Source organism: Strix aluco, chromosome 23 (assembly GCF_031877795.1).
Source record: "Strix aluco isolate bStrAlu1 chromosome 23, bStrAlu1.hap1, whole genome shotgun sequence".
In the NCBI taxonomy this organism is placed as follows: domain Eukaryota; kingdom Metazoa; phylum Chordata; class Aves; order Strigiformes; family Strigidae; genus Strix; species Strix aluco.
Window position 1 is genome coordinate 694,348 of NC_133953.1, and position 20,831 is coordinate 715,178.

The 20,831-nt window shown below is 51.9% G+C and overlaps 1 protein-coding gene across 6 annotated transcripts in view; it reads right to left on the minus strand.

Moving 5' to 3' along the window:
• Window positions 1-20,831, minus strand: part of CADM1 (cell adhesion molecule 1) — a 161,555-nt gene that overhangs the window by 46,520 nt on the left and 94,204 nt on the right. For all 6 annotated transcript variants that reach the window (XM_074848643.1, XM_074848642.1, XM_074848641.1 and 3 more), the window contains exons 2-4: window positions 5,456-5,602; window positions 4,226-4,378; window positions 544-681 (exon numbers count right to left, since the gene is read on the minus strand). In XM_074848643.1, the coding sequence (XP_074704744.1) occupies window positions 544-681; window positions 4,226-4,378; window positions 5,456-5,602 (438 nt within the window). The remainder of the gene's footprint in view (window positions 1-543; window positions 682-4,225; window positions 4,379-5,455; window positions 5,603-20,831) is intronic.

Here is a 20,831-nt window from a genome sequence, read left to right on the forward strand (position 1 = left end):
ACGTCACAGGCAATCAGAGTCGCTGACTTGAATGTGCAAATACCGGGAGCAACCAGACTTCAGGGAGTCGGAGAAACCCACCTTGTATGAATATTCAACTGAACACAGAGAAAACGCTCTACCAACAAGAGAGCCAGACATGAAGGTGAACAGAAAATCTTTACAGCCCAAAGCGCCGATGATCCGACCGGCACCCAAACCAGGGCAGAAAGCTACACAAACCAGCGGGGGAATAAACTCAACGCGCAGCTCTGGGGCTCCTCAAGGTCACCTGCAGCTACAGAAAGACTCCAGAAGCCCGTACTCAAGCCTGGCAGGTAGGCAGAGGACCAAATGGAGTTCAGCCCTTCTGTGCTAGAAAATCATCTGTCTGCCCACATATTCCTTTGTTCCTGAGCTGGCGTTTACAGCAGCTCGCTCTACTTTCTTTTTTTTTTTCCTTTTTTTTTTCCCCTCAAACTGGCAACAGAGAACAAAAACCCAGCGTTACATAAATCATTTCAGCTATCTGAAAAAAGCAAGCGACTGAGAGGATACATCTACCGGTTAGCTCCTTGTTTCCTTTGAACCATCTGATGGTGGTGGCTGGTCTGCTGGCCATGGCAGTGCAGTTCAGCTCAATCTCTTCTCCCTCCACGGCGATTTCTTTCTGGATATCAATTACCAAATTGCGTGGCGGAACTACAATGAGAAAACCAACACAACACATACGTGATGAAAAAACCATTTTTTGATCACTAACACCAGACAAAACCTTCAGAAAAACCCATAAAATCTACTAGAGGGGAACTAGCCACCAGCATTTATTTGATCTTTCAATCGATCCCATCCTTTGATAGGCGGTCTCACGGTAATCAGAGTAAGCGCTTTCACTCTCCACCTAACAATCATTGTAGTTTCGCAAGTTATTACTTATCAAATTTGTAACTTTCTGTTCTCCCTCGCAGGCAGGCGCCGTGCCAGGAGCAGCTCTAGTCTTCCGCGCTACTCAGTTGTGTATGTTGCTATTTAAAACTACAGCTCGACTCGGTGCGCGCTTCTTGACTCCTGACAAGGAGAGGAGACACAAAAGCTGACATTTGGAAGCGCATTACTTACCGTGCCTCGAACCTCGTGAGGCAGCTCCTCTCTCCTGCTGTTCAGCTTCCAGCCTCAGCCGCAAGGCGTGGAAGCCGGCCAGCAAACATCAAGCTCGTTTAAGATGCTCAAGGAGCTGCCGAGCGCAAGGCCAGGGTGGGAGGGCACCACCCTCACAGCAACACCGCGTCCCCCGTCGCACCACCACAGACCCAGCACAGAACCAGCCCCGAGGGGGCTGAGCGCCCGCGCTGCACCCCGCGACGGGCACCTGCATCACATGGCAGGTCCTTAGCACAGCAACTTGCCCTTCTCCCCAGACAGGTACCTCCTTCTAGAACACTGAGCTGGAAGGCTGTACTCAATGAAAAATAACCCAGTGCTACTCAGAAACAGGCTACAACTTCAGGGGGACAATGGCCACGGCAGCCCCGCCCAGAGATGTGACAAAAGGGCTTAAAAATTCAACATGGAAAGAAGGATTCTCTTCCCCATGGAAGCACCCATAGCTAGTGAGGCAAAAAACAGAAAAAAAATGAACATCGAGAGTCCGTACAACACTGAGATGCAGTTTCAGAAAAAACCCAGAAATTCCAAAGGAAACTCAACCTTGCTCTGATCAATATGATTAAGCAACTGCATAGTTCAAATGTGACTAACACGTTTTTGAGCTAATGAAGAACAAATATGTATAAATACCATCCAGATGATCAAATGGACTAATTAGTCACTTGTGGCTTTTCTCTAAAAAGAACAGAATGGGCTACATATTTGAGATTTTCACATGTTCCAATTAAGCATGAATAAATCTACATATCGTGTCACAGAAGACATTAAAGTACACAGGAGAGAGGGGGAAGCTGCTAAAGCAATCGTGAAGCTCCCGAATACTGACGGCAAAGGACACTCCCAGCTTTGCTCGGCTCCCTGAAGCGAGTGTCGTTGGGAGCAGATCGGCAAACGGGCTCTTTGAGAGAGCCTAAAATATACCGAAGTCTGAGCGATGGCCACGAGACCTTTGGTGGGGAGCGCACTCCTAGGGGCAGCCGTACCCCGACATGGAGAACCACTCCTCCACCCCAGCTCATTTTTAATCCTAATTAGGGAGTCGATAATACTGAAGACAGGAAAGACGCGCTATCCGTGGCGTGATGGTACCTGATCTCTCCGTCCAAGTGCTAGCTAAGGTAAACAGTCCCCTCCTCAGCCTTCTACAAATAAACACCCATTGCCCTTGCCTGCTCTGCGAGCTGAGGTTTGGCCCAAGGTGAAGGGAATGGACGTCGGGGAGAGGTCTTCTCCAAAAGCACTCAAGCACAAGGCAAGAAAACGGACTTTCCCCTGAATTCTGAAGCACAATTCATATTTAAGAAAAACCCCAGCAACCCCAACAAAAAAATGCATTTTGTCTCCCACTTGAAAGACAGGCAGTGCTGGTTTATAAAGAAGTACTATTATTTCCAACACCTTCTCAGCGTTGTTAGCAGTGAAATGGAACCCAGCAAACTGTGTCTGCGTGGTCGGAGAGAAGAGCTGGGGGGGAGCTACAGATCCTGGAAAATGCACTAATACTTTGAAGATGTTGATAAATGTAATAGCTACAGTAGAGCTGCCTATGAGCATCATGTATAAAAACTTAAGAACCAAATCTCATTAGACAGAAGGAGGAAGATTCAAACTGATCAGCGAGTGAGAGCTCACGTGCAGTCGCCCTCAGTGACTCAGGTTCTCCCATGAAGAGTCTCACAAGCGGCTGCTCGGCTGCAGGAGCAGCCCCGGGAGCACGAGCCGCTGCCCCTGGAGCCGGCGTCGCTCGGCGGCCGCACGTGCCCCGTGGCGCCGGGGGAGCGCAGCGAAGGCGGGAGCTCGGCTGGGCCGCGCCTCAGCGTATCTGGGGGGGCAGAACGAACCTGGCTCTGCAAACAGCCATCCGCGAGCAAACGAACTGCGTCAAACGAGCGCTGGCACTCGCGCACATGTGAGACAAATCTGCGCTACAATTAAGAGGAAGCTCTCGCTGCCCGTTAGATGAGCTCAGGTTCCACTGGATGAGTCGACTGACAAACACGTGCAAACTCACAACGGCAGGAGGTCCGCCAGCGATGCTCTTAGTCATATCTGCCCTTAAGGAATATCGTAGATGGGCAAAGATGCTGTCGTTGGTCATTAAGATGTAATCTCTCAAACCCCCCAGTTTTGGAAGGAAAGATTCAGCGTGTGATCAGAGCGGTCTGATTACTGAACACACAGAATTCATGAACTGAACAGCTCTACCGTGCTACGAAGCATTCACGTTAATTTATTTTCCCTCTGCATGTCAGATAACTATTGAAAGACATTTTCCACAGCTTCTACTGTCTGGCCGACTTCTTCCTCACTTCACTGAATGAGACGCAACCACTGCAACTTCCCTTCTCCCTCAGGAACGTGCCTTCTGCGCCCTCGAGAGCACCGACGAGGCAGAGGAGGGCGAGTCTGGCGTGGCTGCCGCCGTCCTGCCGAGCCCTGGGCCAGACACGTGCTCCTGCCAGGACGGGGCAGGTCCGCCCTTGCCCAAAAAGCCGAAGGATGCACTCGGATCCTGTTCCAGAGCAGCGACAGCACTAACGACTAATCCTGGCAGGCTGTCTGCAAACGACAGCGGGTATTACACCCCGCTCTGTAAAGAGCAGGAAAACCTTCCCCAGAGACCTGCCCAGGTAAGAGAGAGGCTTGGAACTGGAGAAGCCCTCACGCTTACGCCTCTGCTATTCTCTGAAGCCAGAAATTGTGGGTGAACAAGGGGAAAACCCAAGAATGACACTAAATACAATGTGACCTACACAGAGAGGCTCAGGGTGCAACCGGGGACTCCTGGCAGGGAGGAGGGAATGTGCGGGCGCTGCCGTGCCACCGGCCAACCCGCCGGCCACCCCTGAAAATCCTGTGTCTGCGGGCTCAGGCCCCAGGCTGCGCTGAGGGCCCGCGGGGCTGAGCCGGTCTCGGGCGGGAGAGCCCGCGGTGTTCGGACCATGCTGCGCTTCCCCACTGCCGAGCCGCGGCCCGCTGGGCTGCCCCGAGCTCCCAGAACTCTGCGCGGAGCCCGGCCCGCTGACCCTGCGCCCCCAGCGACCGCGAACCTCCCTGCAAGCACCCGTCGGGTCCTTACCGAGCACTGTGATGGTGGTGTAGATTTCCTGGGGAGGATCAGTGTAGAGCTGGCAGAAGTACCTTCCTTCATCCGAAATGGAGACGTTTGTCAAGGACACTCGGAGCTCGCTGTTGGAGAAGTTCACCAGCTGGAACCTGCTGTCCTTCAGCGCTGTGGAGCAAGCACAGCCTCAGCGACCGCCGGCAGAGGCGCAGCGGCCCCTCTCGCCACACAACAACGTCCAAGGCCGACGGAAACAGCAGCAGCACCTGGACAAGCCCCCCCAGCTCCTAACTGCAGCTGCCACCCCGCTGCTTACCTTTCAGTCTGGGCCTAGAAAACGTTTCTGTTCTGAGATCATCACAAAGAATTGACCTCAGCAAATCACCGGGCACAGCACCAAATCTTTGGGCACGGTTTTATTATCAGACAGCCTCGGATGTGTCAGTAAAATGCTTATTGTGAAAACACACTTCTACGTGAACCTGTTTCTGACTGTATACCGCCAGTGGACTGGGGGCAGCGTGAAAGATAGAAGAATTGGGACAAGTTGAGTTTAAAATTTGTTTCCTGACCACAACGCCTACCCAAATTCTTTCATGAATTTGGAAACAGAGCCTTGTCAACCTGCACCAGCTCCTGCCCGTGTGCATCGTTAGATCCCGCAACGCCCGGGCAGAGCACGTGCCTGTCGAGCGTCTCCCCAGTGCCGGGCACAAGAAGTGCCGTGTCCTGGCCCCGCAGTGACATTAACACAGACAATCTGAAGCGTTTCATTGCAGCCACCGTGCTCGGGCATTGTCACAACAGGAAACAAAGCCAGACTCATTCACCGGTCATGGCACTGACGGGAGATTTTGTTTTGGTTATAAAGAAGCTGAGATTGTCTTGAAATTTTCAGTCTTCGAAGCGCACAGATTACCTCTGAGAACATTGCACTGTCTCGGCGTTGCCCTATTCAATTTGTTTGTGTCAGCTAAATATTTGGCACTCAATTGCAATTCACCCTGAATTACTACAATCAATTCCTATTGCAAAGTAAGACGGTCTGACTTTTAAAGGGGACCATCAAGGTTTCCATTAAGGAGAAAGATTATGATTGCCTGTCTCATCTACCCTCTAAAGAATTGACTAAACTTTCAGTGTCTAGCATTACATTAAAAGAAGAAATCTCCACAAATGCTTTCTCCTGAGCACCGAGCGAGGCGCAGGGAAAGTTGTTATCAAACAAGGAAAGACAAAACTTACGTCTGAAATCTCTGAAATAAATGGTTTGTCGGTTGGGATTCAGGAGCTGAATCACCGAGTCGTCGCTGTTCTTGACGCGGCAGCTGATGGTGGCGACGTCTCCCTCCACCACCGTCACGTCTTCGGTAACCAAGTTCTGACCGTCACCTTCAAGAGAGAGCAAAGACCCAACAGCAGAATCAGAAGCGACGTCAGCAAGTGGCACCTGGAAGTGAAAAGCTCCAGCGCCGCCACACGCCCTGCACTCTGCTGGAACGGCAGAGCCCACTCGCTCCGCCACAACGCTCCTGGGCTTTTCACCTGAGCAGCTGAGGAAGAACCGGTGCTTTGTACTGGGGGAATGGGGGCGGCAATGGGGCAATAACGCCCTGGCGCCTCCGGTTAGGCACCACCGGGACCCTTTTACCCCCCCGCAGTGACTACACCAACATGCCTTGTGCAGCCAGATTTCTGCTGGGGCTGGGAGTGATTTCAGTGCTCGGACACAATTAACCTGCACGACAAACACTCAAAACAGCAATGCCAGGGAAGACAAATATGGATCCTCCCCCCCTCTCCTGAATGGCACTGGCCACCACTAAATTAAAGAGGAGTAGTTGGAAGGGAACAGAGGAGAAAGGACTCCTCCATGGGTAACTGTTTGTGAAATGACCGCTGTACGGCCTCATTACGGACCGCGCTTTTTAGTGCAAAGAAGCCATTTTATCCCAGCACCGTCTCTCTGCCGTATTTTAAAGCGTGACCAAAGGCTGAGGACAAGGGAAAGATCTCCCTGGCCGCCACACACCCCTCCACGCTTCAATGCGCGTTACCGGCCTCAGGGGAGCAAGTTCCTCGCCACACGCGCGGAAATGGCAGAAATTCGCTTCCTCTCTCAACAGATGAATTTTGTTAAATTACCTCGAAAGAACAATTCGCTGTAAGAAGCATTTATCCTTTGACTTGAGTAGAGAGACTTTAGGGAACCAGTTTTTACTCACTCTGTGTAATCAGTAGGCGCTATTAATGTCCAGAGGCAGGAAAAAAAGAATTTGATGCAATTATGCTGTGGGAGCCTTGTAATCATTTACAGGTCATCACCTCCCAAACTCTCCTCCTAATGAATCGAATCATTACATCACATGCACGCTGAGAAATTTGCTTCACATGTTGAAGAATGCAGAGGATGGGAATTTGAAAAAAAGGCCTTTGCATTTCAATTCTTCCATAACTAGCGGGAATCTCGTCAAGACTGGCAAGCGAGCGGGAGGAGTGCGGAGCCACGGCAGGGCCGGGGACAGCATCCAGGGGACACTGGCCGGGGGAACGCTAATCGGGGTCCCTCTGGGTAACGGCTTGGGCCTGCTGTCAAACCACACCGGCCTTGGGGAGCAGGAGGCAAAGCGAAGCGGGAGCAATGTCGAACGTTGATGGCCAAAGTGCCACGTGAAGCGAGGGAACGTGGGCACTGGCCATGGGCACTGGCCATGGGCACTGGCCACAGGCTGGCTGGCCTGGAGAAGGCCTCTGCAGATTAAGAGCCGCCTCTGCGCAGAGAGCGTCGGGGACAGTCCAGCTGCCAAGTCAGCCCTGAAAACACAAACGCAAGGACTGGATAAAGTCTGCAAGCAGTACAGCTGGGGATGTTACTTATGCTCGAGTCTTCCTCTCATCCTGCATTCTCTCCGTTTTTCTTTCATTCTTTCTGACTTGCATTTATTATTTGACAGGCCTTGGAAATAAATGTTTGACAAAAAGTTTGCATCGTTTGGAAAGAAAGAGATTGATAAACTGTCAGACACCTTTCCACACCTGACGGCACCGAGCTGAGGCCTGCGCACATTCTTCTGCGCTCCTGATACAAATTCCCTTTCTCCAGATTGATGAACTTTAAACAGCAACGTGAAAAGTTGTTATTGAACAGGGTAACACCCGTAACCCGAGAAGGGCCCCCGGGCCCACTGCGAGAGGTGCCGAGAGCGAGGCAGGGACGTCTGCCTGGCTCCTACCCCACTTTCTGCCCTGCCCCGTGTCCCCCCTGCACTCGGGGAACCGTGGCCCAGGCCCCGGCCGCGCAGACCCCAGGGCTCTCGCCAAAGAGCCACAGGCCCCCCCGCGCCGCAGCAGCGCAGAACTCGCCCTCCACAACCCCGGGCAGGCGCCAGCGTAAACCACCTACAAATACCTCAAAAGCAGCGCAAGTGAAAATATTAAACGCGACTAACTGCTCCTGGGGAATAATTTTATCAAACCCATTCAAAACAAGGTTCTTGCACAAGGATCAGCTTGATATGTTCTCATAAACGCAATATTCACTACAAATCATTAACAAAGCTATTAAGATTCGATTTCCATCTAAGCAATTATTGCTAGCATATTTTTTTACATTTACTTTAAAAGACTCAATCCTATTTTCAATTCATTAAACTGTTCCTTGCATTTACTGAATTTTACATCAGCTTAGAAGCCTATTTGAATTAATAAGAATTACAGTAGAAGTAATTTAGAAATAAATTATTTGAAGTTCAAGCCACTGAAGCTTTTCCTGCCGGGATGCTGCTACATTAAGCCCGCTGAGCGCTGCCTTTAGAAGTCCAGCTTCTCGGTCCAGGCTCCCTCTCAGAAGGCATCGCTTGCCCCCGAGGGCCAGGGCTAACGAGAGGCGGGGGCACGTCAGGACACGCCGATGCTGTGGTGGGAAGCCGCCGGCGTCTCCCGCCTCATGGGCTTTGTGTGTCTATTCCCAACCAAAGGGCGTCTAATCTGGCCCTTGTCTGCAAAGCTCCTCTCGCTCTGCTGACCTGGATCTGCTGGCTCAGCCCAAAGCACCAGACCCTACTCGTTAACGCTTTGGGTGTCTGTGTTCGTATCCACTCCCGCTTCTCCAGACAAGGATGTTAATTCCATGAACTGCATCAATTACAAACTCCAAATTAAACAAAAATGCAACGTGAAGTGAGAACTCTTTAGACCCATCTCTGTGTTAACATTTCAGGAAGTTTTTGGTAAATATTTACTGGCAGTATATAAGTATTTTGCAGAGCGTTAAAGTAGACACATTTACAGCATTACAGTGTGTTGTAACAGAGAAGGAAAGACGGGGGCGGGGGGGCAGAAAATGAGGCTTATGGACCCACCACAGGATCACAGAAGCTGAGAGAAGCAAAGCAAAGCTACAACTGAAAACCAACCCTAAACCAGCTCTCAATTCGCAATGCTCTGGGGGGCCAGGCACGAGCAGAGTCAAGGGGAAGAGCAGCCCAACACAATTATAGGGGATGGGTTTGCATCTCTTTCAGGGGAACGGACTATAAAAGCCCCCGTGCACTGGCCTCTGATTAGACAGCAGTTCCCTGTTGGTGAGTCCAATAGGAAGCACAAATCCCCTCCCCCGTGTTCGATGCGCACGACGAACGGACTCCAAGACCTGACTTGGAGTCTTGATCGCCTTGAGCTTGAGTCTGAGGCTGCTGTTGAGGGAGGAACATGGGGACAAGAAAGAGGCCAGGCGTCGAGGGCGGCTCGAGGGTGAAGCGCCCCGGGCACGCAGCATGCGTGCGCAGTATCGGTGAGCGGGTGTAACGGCCCAAAGAGGTACCTGCAAGGCAGGGGCAAGGAAAGAAACGCTGCGTGCGCCTCCTTCATTACCCAAAGCAACTCTCTGGCCCCATTTACTAAATCTCTCCGTGCAACGTGAAAACCGTCATCGTATTTCACACTTACTGCAGGGGGGAGTAAGGCCGAGGGACGCAACACTCGAGGAGCGGCTTTGGCTGCAGCTGATACAATTAATTTTTGCACTTGTCTTTCTGCCTTAGACCACTCCAGTCTTTGCTTTCAAGACTACTAAGACAGAATAGATGAGCAAATCATGTTTCAAACAAGTTCCTCTTAGCTGGACGCAGCCCAGGGACCTCGGCTCATACACAGTGGTCACATTTAAAATCAATTCTTTCTCCACTTGTAGCACACCAAGATAGAGTGAAGCATCAGGGAGAAAGGAGGGAAGGATTAAAAATACGTGTCTGTGAGCACGATTCTTCAATTTCTAACAAAACACGAGCCACAGGTACTCCATCACGAGCAGCGGTGCTGCCGATTCAGCCTACAGGATAGTGACACAAACACTTTCCAAGAAAGAGTAATTTTCATGATACCTGAACTATGTAAACCCATAAACTTAAACAAAATTCCTCTTAATAAATTGAGTGAAAGGAAACAACCCACAGATACACAAACTCTTTGTTCACGTGCTCGAGGAAAAAAATGGCACGATGATCAATCCACAGAATCAGTGTAATTTGAATGTCAGAACTCATCTATCGGTTTCAGCTAAAGGAACATGGTGGTGAAATAACCAGCCAGAACTGAGCTCAACATGACGCAGGTTTTGTAACCTCCCAGCGAGGCACCTACTCCAGCAGCTTGGTCTCCTTGTTGTTACTTCTCTTCCCTGAGCAGTTTCTACGCTCTCTCCATCCATCACGGAGACAGCATCCCCTTAAAATAAACCTCATGACCCATCTTTTCGGGACAGCTACAGGAACCAAAGAGACTTCTTGTTGGGATCAGATACAGGAGCCTCGCAGAGTAGGAAAAAGCAGCAAATTGAATTGCCACTTAATTTGTCTGCAGATTTGCTTCAAAGAGGGAAAATAGAACTGACAACGTGGTGCTGGAAGAAGTTGCTGGAGCTTGGTGCATCTGGTCTCGAAGTCGAGTGACTGTTTTAAAAAGCTACAGTCGTCACACTTGAACTTTGGAGAAGAATGGACAATCCACGCTAATTGCGCTGGCAAGAAAAGGCAATCGCTTTTTACAGAGTTAATTTCATAACAGCTTTTCATGGGCAGAAGAATGGTAACAATTTTAGATCAGGCTGTCTACAAAATACACGTACGCACGCGAGCACGCGACGTGGCTCCCATCGCACGTGAATGCTGCTGCAGCCGAACAGCTCCTCCGCCAGCCGCAGAAGGGATCGGGGCCGTGACGCTTAAAAACACCAAGAACCCGTCTGTGTTCCCCGCTGTGTATTTGAAGTACAGAGAGATAGGGATGTTGTCATCCACTTGCCTAAAAAAGCTTATTGTGAGAACTTCAGTGCGCAGGGAAGAGCTGGCTGCTCCTTGCACCCAAGCATCATCCCTATTGGAGACCCTCCGAGGCTGCGGAGTCTGGAGCCACATGTGGGCACCTCCGAACAGTTCTTTTAATCTGATCCTCAACCCCAGAGAAAAGTTTTGTTTTCCACCAAGATTTACAAGTATCGTTCTGAAATGGCAACCTTCCCTTCAAATGAGATGTAATTACCAGTTTTGTGACCCTGAGTCATGCATCTCTGAGATCTTCCTGTGTTCAAGTAGCTCTTATCCCCTCCTGAGCATCTTCTCCGTGGCCAGCAACAGACTCGGTCTGGCCAAGACCCAACTCTGCTTCCCGTGGCAAAAAGCTCCATAAACTGTAACGGTGCCAAACAAATAGAATTCCAGGATTTTTCAAGCTTGTTCGCTGCGCAGGTCCGTCACCTTCGACACGTGGTGGGTAAGTTTTGCCCACGAAAAGCCCCATTTACTGAGCACCAAGAGCTGCAGCAATGCATTGCCCCGCGGCCTCAGAGCCGAACGGAACAGACCCCGCTGGCATGACAGCAACAGAGGGGGATATCACAGCTCCGCTCCCGACGCAGAGATTACAGCAAATCGATACGGCAACGGCCACCTTGGACTAACGTGTTTACTTTCAAATTTAGTGTGTACTATTCTTTCCTTACCACTACAGCTAGCTTTAAGAGAATTGCTTTAAGGAAGGACGCTGCTGAGGGTTCTGTTGTTACCAGCTTTGGCATCACCCGATGATGCTAAAAGCATCAGCTCCCGTTTAGGGGAAGAAAAGGAGGGGTGGGTGGACTTAACATTCACAGAAACTATTCCCAGAACATCAGTATCGTGGATCTGTAAAAACTCAGGTACCACCGAGCAGTAACAAAGCGCATCGCCGATGGAGGAACGGCCCCTGGACGACGTGCAACGCCTCCGACTCGCCAAGCAGAGCCCAGTTCTGCGCAAAGGTCTTCTGTCCTCTTCTCACAGGCTCTACCCCGCCTCTGCAGCAGCAGGGACCTGTTTCCCCTCGGACTCAGCACGTGCTTCAGCGGGTGCACACGGGGGTGAAAGCCTCCAGCGCCTTCCGCAGCCACGCACCCGGCCGGGCAGACGACTCCCTTCCCCGGCTCTCGCCGAGCTGCAGCTCACGCTTCCCCACTGAATTACTCTCCGTGTTTCGGAGAGAACCTGCAGGATTGTGCTAAAAATTACTTATTGTGCGGAGCATGTTTCCGTTACGAAGCACACACTTCAGAAAAATATACTGCAAATTCAAGCAAGTTGCGCACAGCTATTAAATTTGTGGAGAAAAAAATGCTACAGCCACCTTTACAGCTTTTCTTGCTTAAAGAGTAAGAATAAAAGATGACAATAGCTGGGAATTGACACCAGAGGCTGTATTTACTTTAAACAGTTGTGAGTTCCTGCGTGATGAAATGGCGTTGGGGAATTCTTTCTGCTGGTTTGTAACCAAAGCGGTACAGAGATAGCGAAGGGACGTGAAATCCTGCTCCAGCGCGGCAGCCGGCTCGCTGCTGGTGGCCCACAGGAGAGCAGCTCCTCTGCTGATTCACGCTCCCCCGCGTTACCAACTGCCTGGCTGCGGCGGCTGCCGGCGGCCAGGAGCTGCCCCCTGCCCCCAAGTCCAGGCGTTTCCGAAGGGCCGACGGAAGAGCGAGCGCCAACGGGGCTGGGCCCACGCGCAGTACAACACCCGCCCGAGCAAACGCGTCAGCCCGCGCTCCGCCCCGCGAGCCGACTGAAATACTTCTTCGCATGTTAAGGACAAAAACCTTATGCACCTTTGGCCAAAAGCTTTGTCAGGACAGAGCGTTTCCCGACTCCCCAGCGCCCACAGCCACCGCCTCACCCCCTCCCCTCGCGCTGCTGCCACTGCCAGCACCCCCATCAGCGCGGATTTATGACCTGTCACTGTGCTGGGATTGGATGTCAGGCTCGTCTTTCTATTACCCTGACATTGATGGATACAATTCCCTGGCCACGCATCGCCTGTCCCTTCAGAGGCGACCGGCGGCAGGTGCCGAGGATCAATACCGATCCGATCTGGCCCTGACTGGGGGGGCCATGGCCAGTGGGGCTCCCGGGAACCAGGGGGAGGAATTTGGCACAGCCTGCAGCGCCAGCACTGGCTCCGGCAACAGAGCCTGCTGTTCTGCGAATCTCAGGTTTTTATTCCAAGTTTCTAACCAAATCCTGTGATGGAAAGCCATTTCCAACAATTGCCAGAAATCTGGCCTTTCACAGTACGATCACATTTCAAGCCAACACGTTTGGAGCGTTTGAAGGAAGAATTCTACGAGTCACGCTCGCCACCACGGAGCTTCAGTTGTCTACAAGCACCATTCACAGGCTTTGCTGCCATGGCTGAAAGGGAAAGCTGTTTGCCTGTTTTAGAACTAATTTCTTATCCCACTGGACAGTTGTTAAATAAAAGATGTTGCCACTGCAGCTTTTTATTTTATTTATACCTCTCTATCGCTGGAGGGATGCTCAAACAGTTCAACTAACTTTCCAGAAGCCTAGCTTCCAAGGAAGAGAAGCAGCTGATCTCCTGCTTTAACTCTGGAAGTTGGCGGCCCACTGCCGTGACAATAAAAGGTCACTGGTTAAAGACTGTCCTGCTCTTGTAAGGGCAGAGGTTTGTCCGAGCGTCACCCAAAGGACATCGGTGAGCGCTGCTCCTGGGCTGCTGGACGCAGGAGACGGGGAAGACCTTTTTGTGGAAGGGTTTGAGAAGGGGAGGCAGGACGAGGAAGCTGCCCCTGGGAGATGCCGGAGGCTCTGGCGGGGGCTTTCGGGGGACACTAAAAGGGAGAAGCGAGGAAGAGTGCAAAGGAGCGAGCGAAAGGGCAGCCGAGGGCAAAGCTGTGCCCGGCCTCAGAACAAACGCAAGGCAGGTGCCTTTCCCTCGTGTCCCTCCTTACACGCAGCCATGATCCGTCAAGGACACCACCTAAAATCCCCCGCTCGGGCTCCCTACCCCTGCTCGGGAGCAGCGTCTGCGCGGGAGAAGCAGTTTGCCACTGTAAGCCGGTCCCAGCAGACTGCTGTCTCCATTCAGTATGTTTAAATAATACTCAATTACGATCAACACTCATTTATTATTAATGTCGCTCTAATACAGAATTCCTTATCTGCATTTTATCTTCCAGCTACATCGCTGTCAAGGACATGCTCAGCCTAGATCTAGGGAAGGAGACCTTGATTAATCCGGAGTTTAAAACACACATGGAATCTCCTCTTTCTGTCATGACTTGTTCCATCAGGAGCTCCAGCCTGACGGGCGGCAGGTTGCTGCAAGTAAGGGGAGGCAGTGGGGGTGACATACTCAGTTTTCACAGACAAGGAGCGCGTTCAGCACATTGACGTTATCAGAACAACATTATTTAACAGCACCTGCCGCCTCCCAGTCATTTCTGCCTCTGCCACGAGGGCTGGAGCCCCCGCCCAAGCCCTGCGCACGCAAGGGGAGAGCTGATGCGTGTGCATGTTTGCCCCTGCTCCCCACCTCCGTTCCCATACCGCAGAGGCTGGCAGCAGCTGCCTGCTGGGGATTTAGCTCGGCGCTGGGCACGCCCCAAGCTGGCAAGCGTGCCTTCGGAGGAAACTCGCCCATCTGCTCGCTCCCCACCCCTCCCTGACGCCGTCAAACCTGCACCACCCCGGGGCGTGCGTCTGGCGGGGGGGGCTGGGGAGCTGGTGAGGCCATCGGGGAGCACTCACAGGGACACAAACCCCCCAACCCTTCGTCTCCCGGGCGCTCCCTGTGACCTCCAAGCAGTTTGCTGCTATTAAAGGCCATTTTGGGGTACACTCCCTTCTCAGACACCCGCTCCGGGCGCGACGCCCACACCCCCAGCACCAGGACAGATGCGGCAGAGCGCTGGGCTTCTCCAGTAACGAGGAAAAGTGTTTCACATCAGATGATGGGTTTCATTTTACTCTAATGAGCAGATATGTCTTATAGCCATACCTGTAACCCATTTCTTGCAGATTTCTTAACATCCTTTTCTTTTTACTGTCAGTAGCATCTGTCACAATGTGCTGCTTAATAATCTCTTTTAAACCCAAGAAATCTTTCTTTCCATAAAGCACCCAAGATGAATTTTTATCAACATCAGGCTGATCCCTTTCCTAAAGACAGGATCTCCCTTAACTGCCTGCACGTGTAAGTCAAAGTCCTTCTGAAATCTTTAGTTCCACCACTGCACTAAGCGAGAAGTAAATGACAAAATTAATAACAAATGTACAAACCTGTAGAAAATGTCCTGAAGCACAATGGGGTAATATATAATAAATTGGAAGACAATGTTTTTCTTGGGCTATTCTGGCCAATTCCCACTCTCTGGCTAAGGCAGCATGCAGCCAGCTTTAAATGACACCACTTTACTTGCTGCCTTCTACACAGAAGTTATTCCGTAAGCCTTCAGCCGCAGAACTTTTATCTAAAGTGTTTACAATCACATAAAATGAGAAGGAAAAATATTCACCAGCTCGAGCAGCTGAGAGCTTGTTCACCCAACGCCCCCCTCCGCGTACAACCCATCGAACACCGCGCACAAGGATGAGTCCTGCTCCGCGGATGAGGCCGAGCTGACGTTTTGCCCTTCACGTTAATTCCCAGCTCGCAGCCACGGGACGAAAGCCGATCCCGATCCCGATCCCCACCCAAAGAGCAGCCTGTGGAGTTGCTTTGCTCTGTGCGCCAAAGGGCAGCGAGGGGCAGCTCCTCCGCAGCGCGATGCTCGGGCAGCGCCCCGCCAACACCCGCCAATTCCCATAAAAAACCTGAAGAAGTTTCCACTTGATGTCTCTGGCGACATTGTTCTGCGGCTGTTCGGCAGGTGGGGAACGTGCCAGCAGGCCCGGACAGGTCACTCAGACGTCCGCCCCCACGCGCACCGTTCAGTGAGGACAGGGCACCCTCTTTAGGGGTCTCGTCCTTCCTTTCTCTCTTTAAGGGTCCCCTCTCCCTTTTAGTTTTTTTTACACATCAGAGACAAGATCTTTTGATGAAGATGGACGGACACCTTCAGCGAGGTTTACGTGCTCCCACCCCAAAAAACCAGGGAGGGCAAAATCTCAGCAGCAGCATTACGACCAAAGTGAGAACTCCTTCCAATTTATACCTCCAAGAAAGGATAAAAAGGTACGGCATAGCAAAAGCTCTTAGTCTCGATCCCCGATCAGACAGTGATGAATGCTAGCCTAAAGGGCAACATATCTGTAAGTTTTAAGTCTTCTGCGACACCAACTGTCCTGCTTCATCCCCGTGATAAAGGCAGTTCTGAGAGCTATTTCACCATATTTATTATTTCACAGGAGAGGAAGAAAAAATGTGGAATCAGCCCTCAATCTGCCACTCATCAGATTTACAAATGTTAGTGAAAGACCAATGCTAATGTCTTTAAAGATTAATCTACTCGCTGTAGATTCTGCACGTCCCCGCCTCCAGCCTCGGCCCGGCAGCTCATCCAGGCTAGGCAAAATAAAATGCATTTTAGTATTTTTTTCCCTTCATCTATGGGATTTGCTTTGAGTAAATCCATGAAAAGAAGAGAAAGGGCAGATGCTCCCGACCACATTACCGCCTGCTGTCAGTGCTTTGCCAGCTGAGTGGAAGCACAAAGCTCTGATCCAGCGTTTGTTTTTAAAGATGCCGCTCGCCTGGTCCGTGCTCATTCTTCGAGCCTTGTTTTCAGTAGCGACTGTGTCTGTCTGCTGCCTGACAGGACAAAGGCAAGGGGGGAAGGAGGGAAAAGAAACCGTATCCCGCACACGAAAACAAACCCATGATTTCACAAAGCGCGCCAGCCCAATCTCCCTTATTGCCTCTGGAGTCACAGCAACGAGAGCGTAAAATAAACACAGAAATGATGGGAAGGGAAGTACTTTTGGCTGTGGTCCCTGTCGCAGCTTCCCCAAACGAGCCGGCGCCGTTTGAGCCCCGAAGGCCCTGGCAGGCTCCGTTTGCACTCAGGCAGGTGAAGGGAGGGCGGCTGGCGGCCGCGCCGGGGCATCCCCCACCCCGTGGGAGAGCGCCCGCCAAACGCCAACCTGGCCCAGCCCAGCTCGGGCGGCAGGAGCCCGGCATCCCAGACCTCCACGTGCTCCCTCTGATCGAGCGCCTTGCAAACTGTATCATGTGTTTCTTAAAGCTGAGGTTGCCTTTTAAAATAGATTGTATTTAGTTTTCAATTAAGTCAGCATCTCTGCACAGAAACCCATAGGCCTTGAGGTTCAGATTGTCATTTTAAACAAAAGTAAAATGGTAAATGCCTGTTACGTGCAACACCATTAGATATAATTAAGCAATGGGTAAAGCATACATCGTGCTATAAACGTCATTTAGTTTTACAGTTAAACTCATCAACATTTATCAAAACACTGCCTCGAGACAGAAGCAGACAGCTACAGCTCGTGCCTTCGGCGCGCCGCGTCTCTGGAGCAGCCTGCTCCAAGGCAAAACGGCGCAAGAAAAGCCCTCACACTGCGGATTTTCATCCTTCTGACCAAAACGTTCCTCTCCTGCTACGTTCCCGTTCTCAGCAGGACGGGCCATGCGGAGCTCTCGCGCAGCACTGCAAGGGAAGGGGCTCCCAGAGAAGGCCCCACGTGGAGCCCTGCTCCTCCGGCCCGCGGGACAGGCACGCTGCCTTTACCGGACTTTGGCGAGTGGCAGCGGGAACCACCACGTTTGCTTTTGCTCCTCAGGCCCCCCTTTTGTTCTAGCACCTTCCGCCCACCCCAGCCACCCATCTCCAGCTGCCAATGCAGAGCGAGCGTGACGCAAACCCAGAGCCCTTTACGGCGGTGGCAGGGTGGTGGGTGCCCATCATGCCACCCCCTCCTCCTGAGGGACAGTGTGGCCATCCTGACCCCACGGCGGGCCAAGGAGCAACAGCACAGACCCACGGTGATGCCTGGACACGTGGGGTTCTACCGTGGCAGGTAGGAAGCCTAAGCTGAAATGACATTTTTGTGTCTGCTTACTGGTTAAGGGCACATTTGAGCTACTGCAAAGAGGATGTGAAGTGTAAAGAAAGGAAAACACAAGCAACGTGCAGTAGCAGACACTGCTGTGCTTGTTCTATTTTAAAATCTCAACGTTTCTTGTTTTCTCCTGAGAAGCATTAAAACATGCAAACTGAGCCCACTAGAAGCAATTTTCAATTTACTGCTCCTCCTTGATATTCACACGGTAAACACCAGCAGGTATCAGCTCCATCAATAAGGATCGCAGGCACCCAGTTGACTGTAAACTATGTCGAGCTCCCTGACTTTGCAGCTTTAGACAGAAGAAAAGGCAAGAAAAACAGATTTGAAATTGAGGTTTCATCATCACCCATCATTAAAAAATTATGCTGTTGTACCACTTCAGAAGTGGCGAGGAGCGAATGCTGAATGTTGCTGCAAGTATTTATTAATCCCCCTCTCTGCAGTTGTGCAGAGGAGTGTTTTTGGGCGGGCGAGGTTCTCCTCCTCCTCCTCCTGCCCTGCTCTGCCTGGCACTGCAGCTCTGCCGCAGCAGCGCTGGCTCTTTGCTCAGCCGTCTCCTTCGCAGCGTGTTGGCAAGGCAACCGGCATGGCGGGGCCCGGGGAGCTGCCTCCCGCCCGGGCAGCTGCCTCCCGCCCGGGCAGCGGCCGCCAGCTTCAGGCACCCGCGCGACGCCACGCTCTGCCCTCGGCCCTTCCCGGCACAGGGCTGCCGTGATGCTCAGGGGGAGCGAGCCGGCAGCCGCTGACCGTCCGGGCCGTTTGAGCCCTCACTGGCCATCCCAAGCCCAGCAGCACAGCCAGCTGTGGCCAGCACATGAGACATTCCTGCCCTGGCCGTTTCACGCCATTTCCAGCCATTCCTGCCCCGGCCGTTTCACACAGGCATCAGCCCACATTGCCTGTCCCCAGGCCTTCGAGCAACGGCCACGAGGCAAAAGGGGGACTAGAAGGGACCCAAGAACAGTGAGAGCTGCTAGGTGTCTGTCATCTTTGGGAAGAAAGCCAAAACCCATGAAAATGTCCAAGAAACCCATTCTCCCCCCATTTTTTTGCCCTTCTGGTTCTGGAGGAAGGTCTGCCCCCCTCCTGCGGCAGTGCGGGGACGTCCTTCAGCCCAGGCCGGCGGGAGGACGCGCTTCCGGGGCTGCTCCTTTGCCACGTCTCCAAGGTCAAAGACAAGGCCTCAGAGAGAGGCCTTTGGTCAGGATGAATTTGTGGCCCCTTCCAACACCCCTCCCGCTGCCTGCCCCGCCACAGGAGCCCTGCAGCAGACACCTGGCCCATCTCCCACCCCAAATGGCCCGTAGGAGGGAGGGGGGTGCAGATTCCCAGTCCGAGCCAGCCAGCAGCGCAGCCGGCGTCTGGGCAGCGGCTGCTCCGTCCCAGCACCAACCCTGCGGTCACCTTGCTGGAAAAGGCTGTGCAGATACAGAGAGACCACTCCAACTAAAAATCCATCTTCTTAACTGCTCGAAACTGAATTTGAAATGCATGTGCGCAGCACTGCTATCTGTTTGCTATTCTGAGTTTCTCCTTTGGCCTTATGATAAAAGAATGCAGGAAATTATAACCAACCTTCCCCCCAGCCCGGAAAAGGGAATTAATTACTGCAAGCACAGAGTCAGCGCTATTCCAATAAACCAATGCAACGCATTCAAGCCCTGAAAAGCCAGGAAAACCTCCTAGAGGCTCGAGACCTTGCTGGCCATTCATACCGTGTACCGCCGGGGGTATTAGGGAACAGCTGTGCCCGGGACCATCACAAAGCCAACATTATCTCCGCCGTTATTAGAATTAAATAAAGCCTCTCCTCCCTCGCACGCACCAATGCGGGCGGGATTACAAAGCAACCTCAAAAAACCTGCAGCCTCTCGCCGTGCCTGGCTTCACCGTAGGGTTTACTTCTTTTAGCCAGGATTAGGTGATCGCGACGATTAGTCACAAAGTTCCTCGACGTGACATGACGCAAACCCATGGTCGGTGCCACCTAAAGCCGCCCGGCGCTGCGGGTCAGCCCTGGGAAACGCTCTCGAGGAGCCCAGCGTGGGCACAGGAGAGGGACACTGGGCTGGAGGGATTCTCTGCTCCCCAGGCTATCGCCTTCAAGCACCAGATTTTCGACCTGGGCTCATGTTGGAGACCCTTCTCTGCAGCTCTTCCCCTTCCTACCTGCCAAGTCCCATCGTCTCTGGCACCAGCCTGGGTAATGCTGGCAGCCAGAAGGATCTGATCAATGGCTTTTTTGCTGCCGTTTTGTGCCAAACCGCGCTCCTGTGCCGAACTCCCCGGGAGGGAGCGGCCTGTTGGCACCGCGGGTGTCATGAACCCCCGGGTCAAGCCGCTGTACCACGCAGCACGAAGCTGGTGTTGACCGTTGTGGTGGGGACCCTGCCCAGGCGTCTGGGCAAGAGTGAGCAATGCTCAGCAGCCGTTCAAAGGAAGGGAGCAGTCAGTACGTAAATGTAAATATCTGTAAATACAGTAATTGTACCTCAAAATCACCCCCTCCCGCAGCTGATCCCTGTGTTCCTACCATCAGAGCTAAGTACGCTCAAACCGTTCTGCTGACATGTCACAAGAGACACGAGACCTTTTACAGATGTTGCCAACAGCAGCTGAAAATCTACTAGACATTTGCTTAGCATTTCTTGAAAGAACAATTTAAATTATACACATTCTTCCCAATTCTTTTCTCAAACCCCAACAGTTTGAAGAGATCTGCTTATTTTTACCAACTTCTAATGAACTCTAAGATTGGCCCCCTCGTACTCAGCACATCAAGGGCAGAATTTTTAAAAACAAGACTCATTTTTACAGGAAGCACTCTGCAATAAATAACTCAGCAGCACAGTCATGAAAGTTTCAGTTTTCAGCAGCTGTTTTATTCAGGAGCTGCGCTCGCACCCAAGAGCAGGAGAAACTCCCTCCCTTAATCACTTGCACTGAAAAACACTTTATAAAACCTCTCCAACTTACAGGAAGGTCTGCCAAGAATGCCCTTCCTTAAAATCCAGAAAGCCCGACCTTTCAGCAACGCTGCTGTCAACCAACAGTATGGCGCACCATATTGAGGAGCTACAAACATTAAGTGCAATTCCTCGTGGGTATTTTTCCAGCAAGTCCCTGAGATCACAGTCTGGCTCAATCTGGCTTTTAAAAGCGGGTTTTAAACTTTAAAATGGCTTTTGCTGAAATGCCACTTGGGCATTTGCTTCTGTACTGGAGGTGCTTCTGCTTGGGTTTTTTTTTTCCCCCAAACCTGCCAGGGCTGC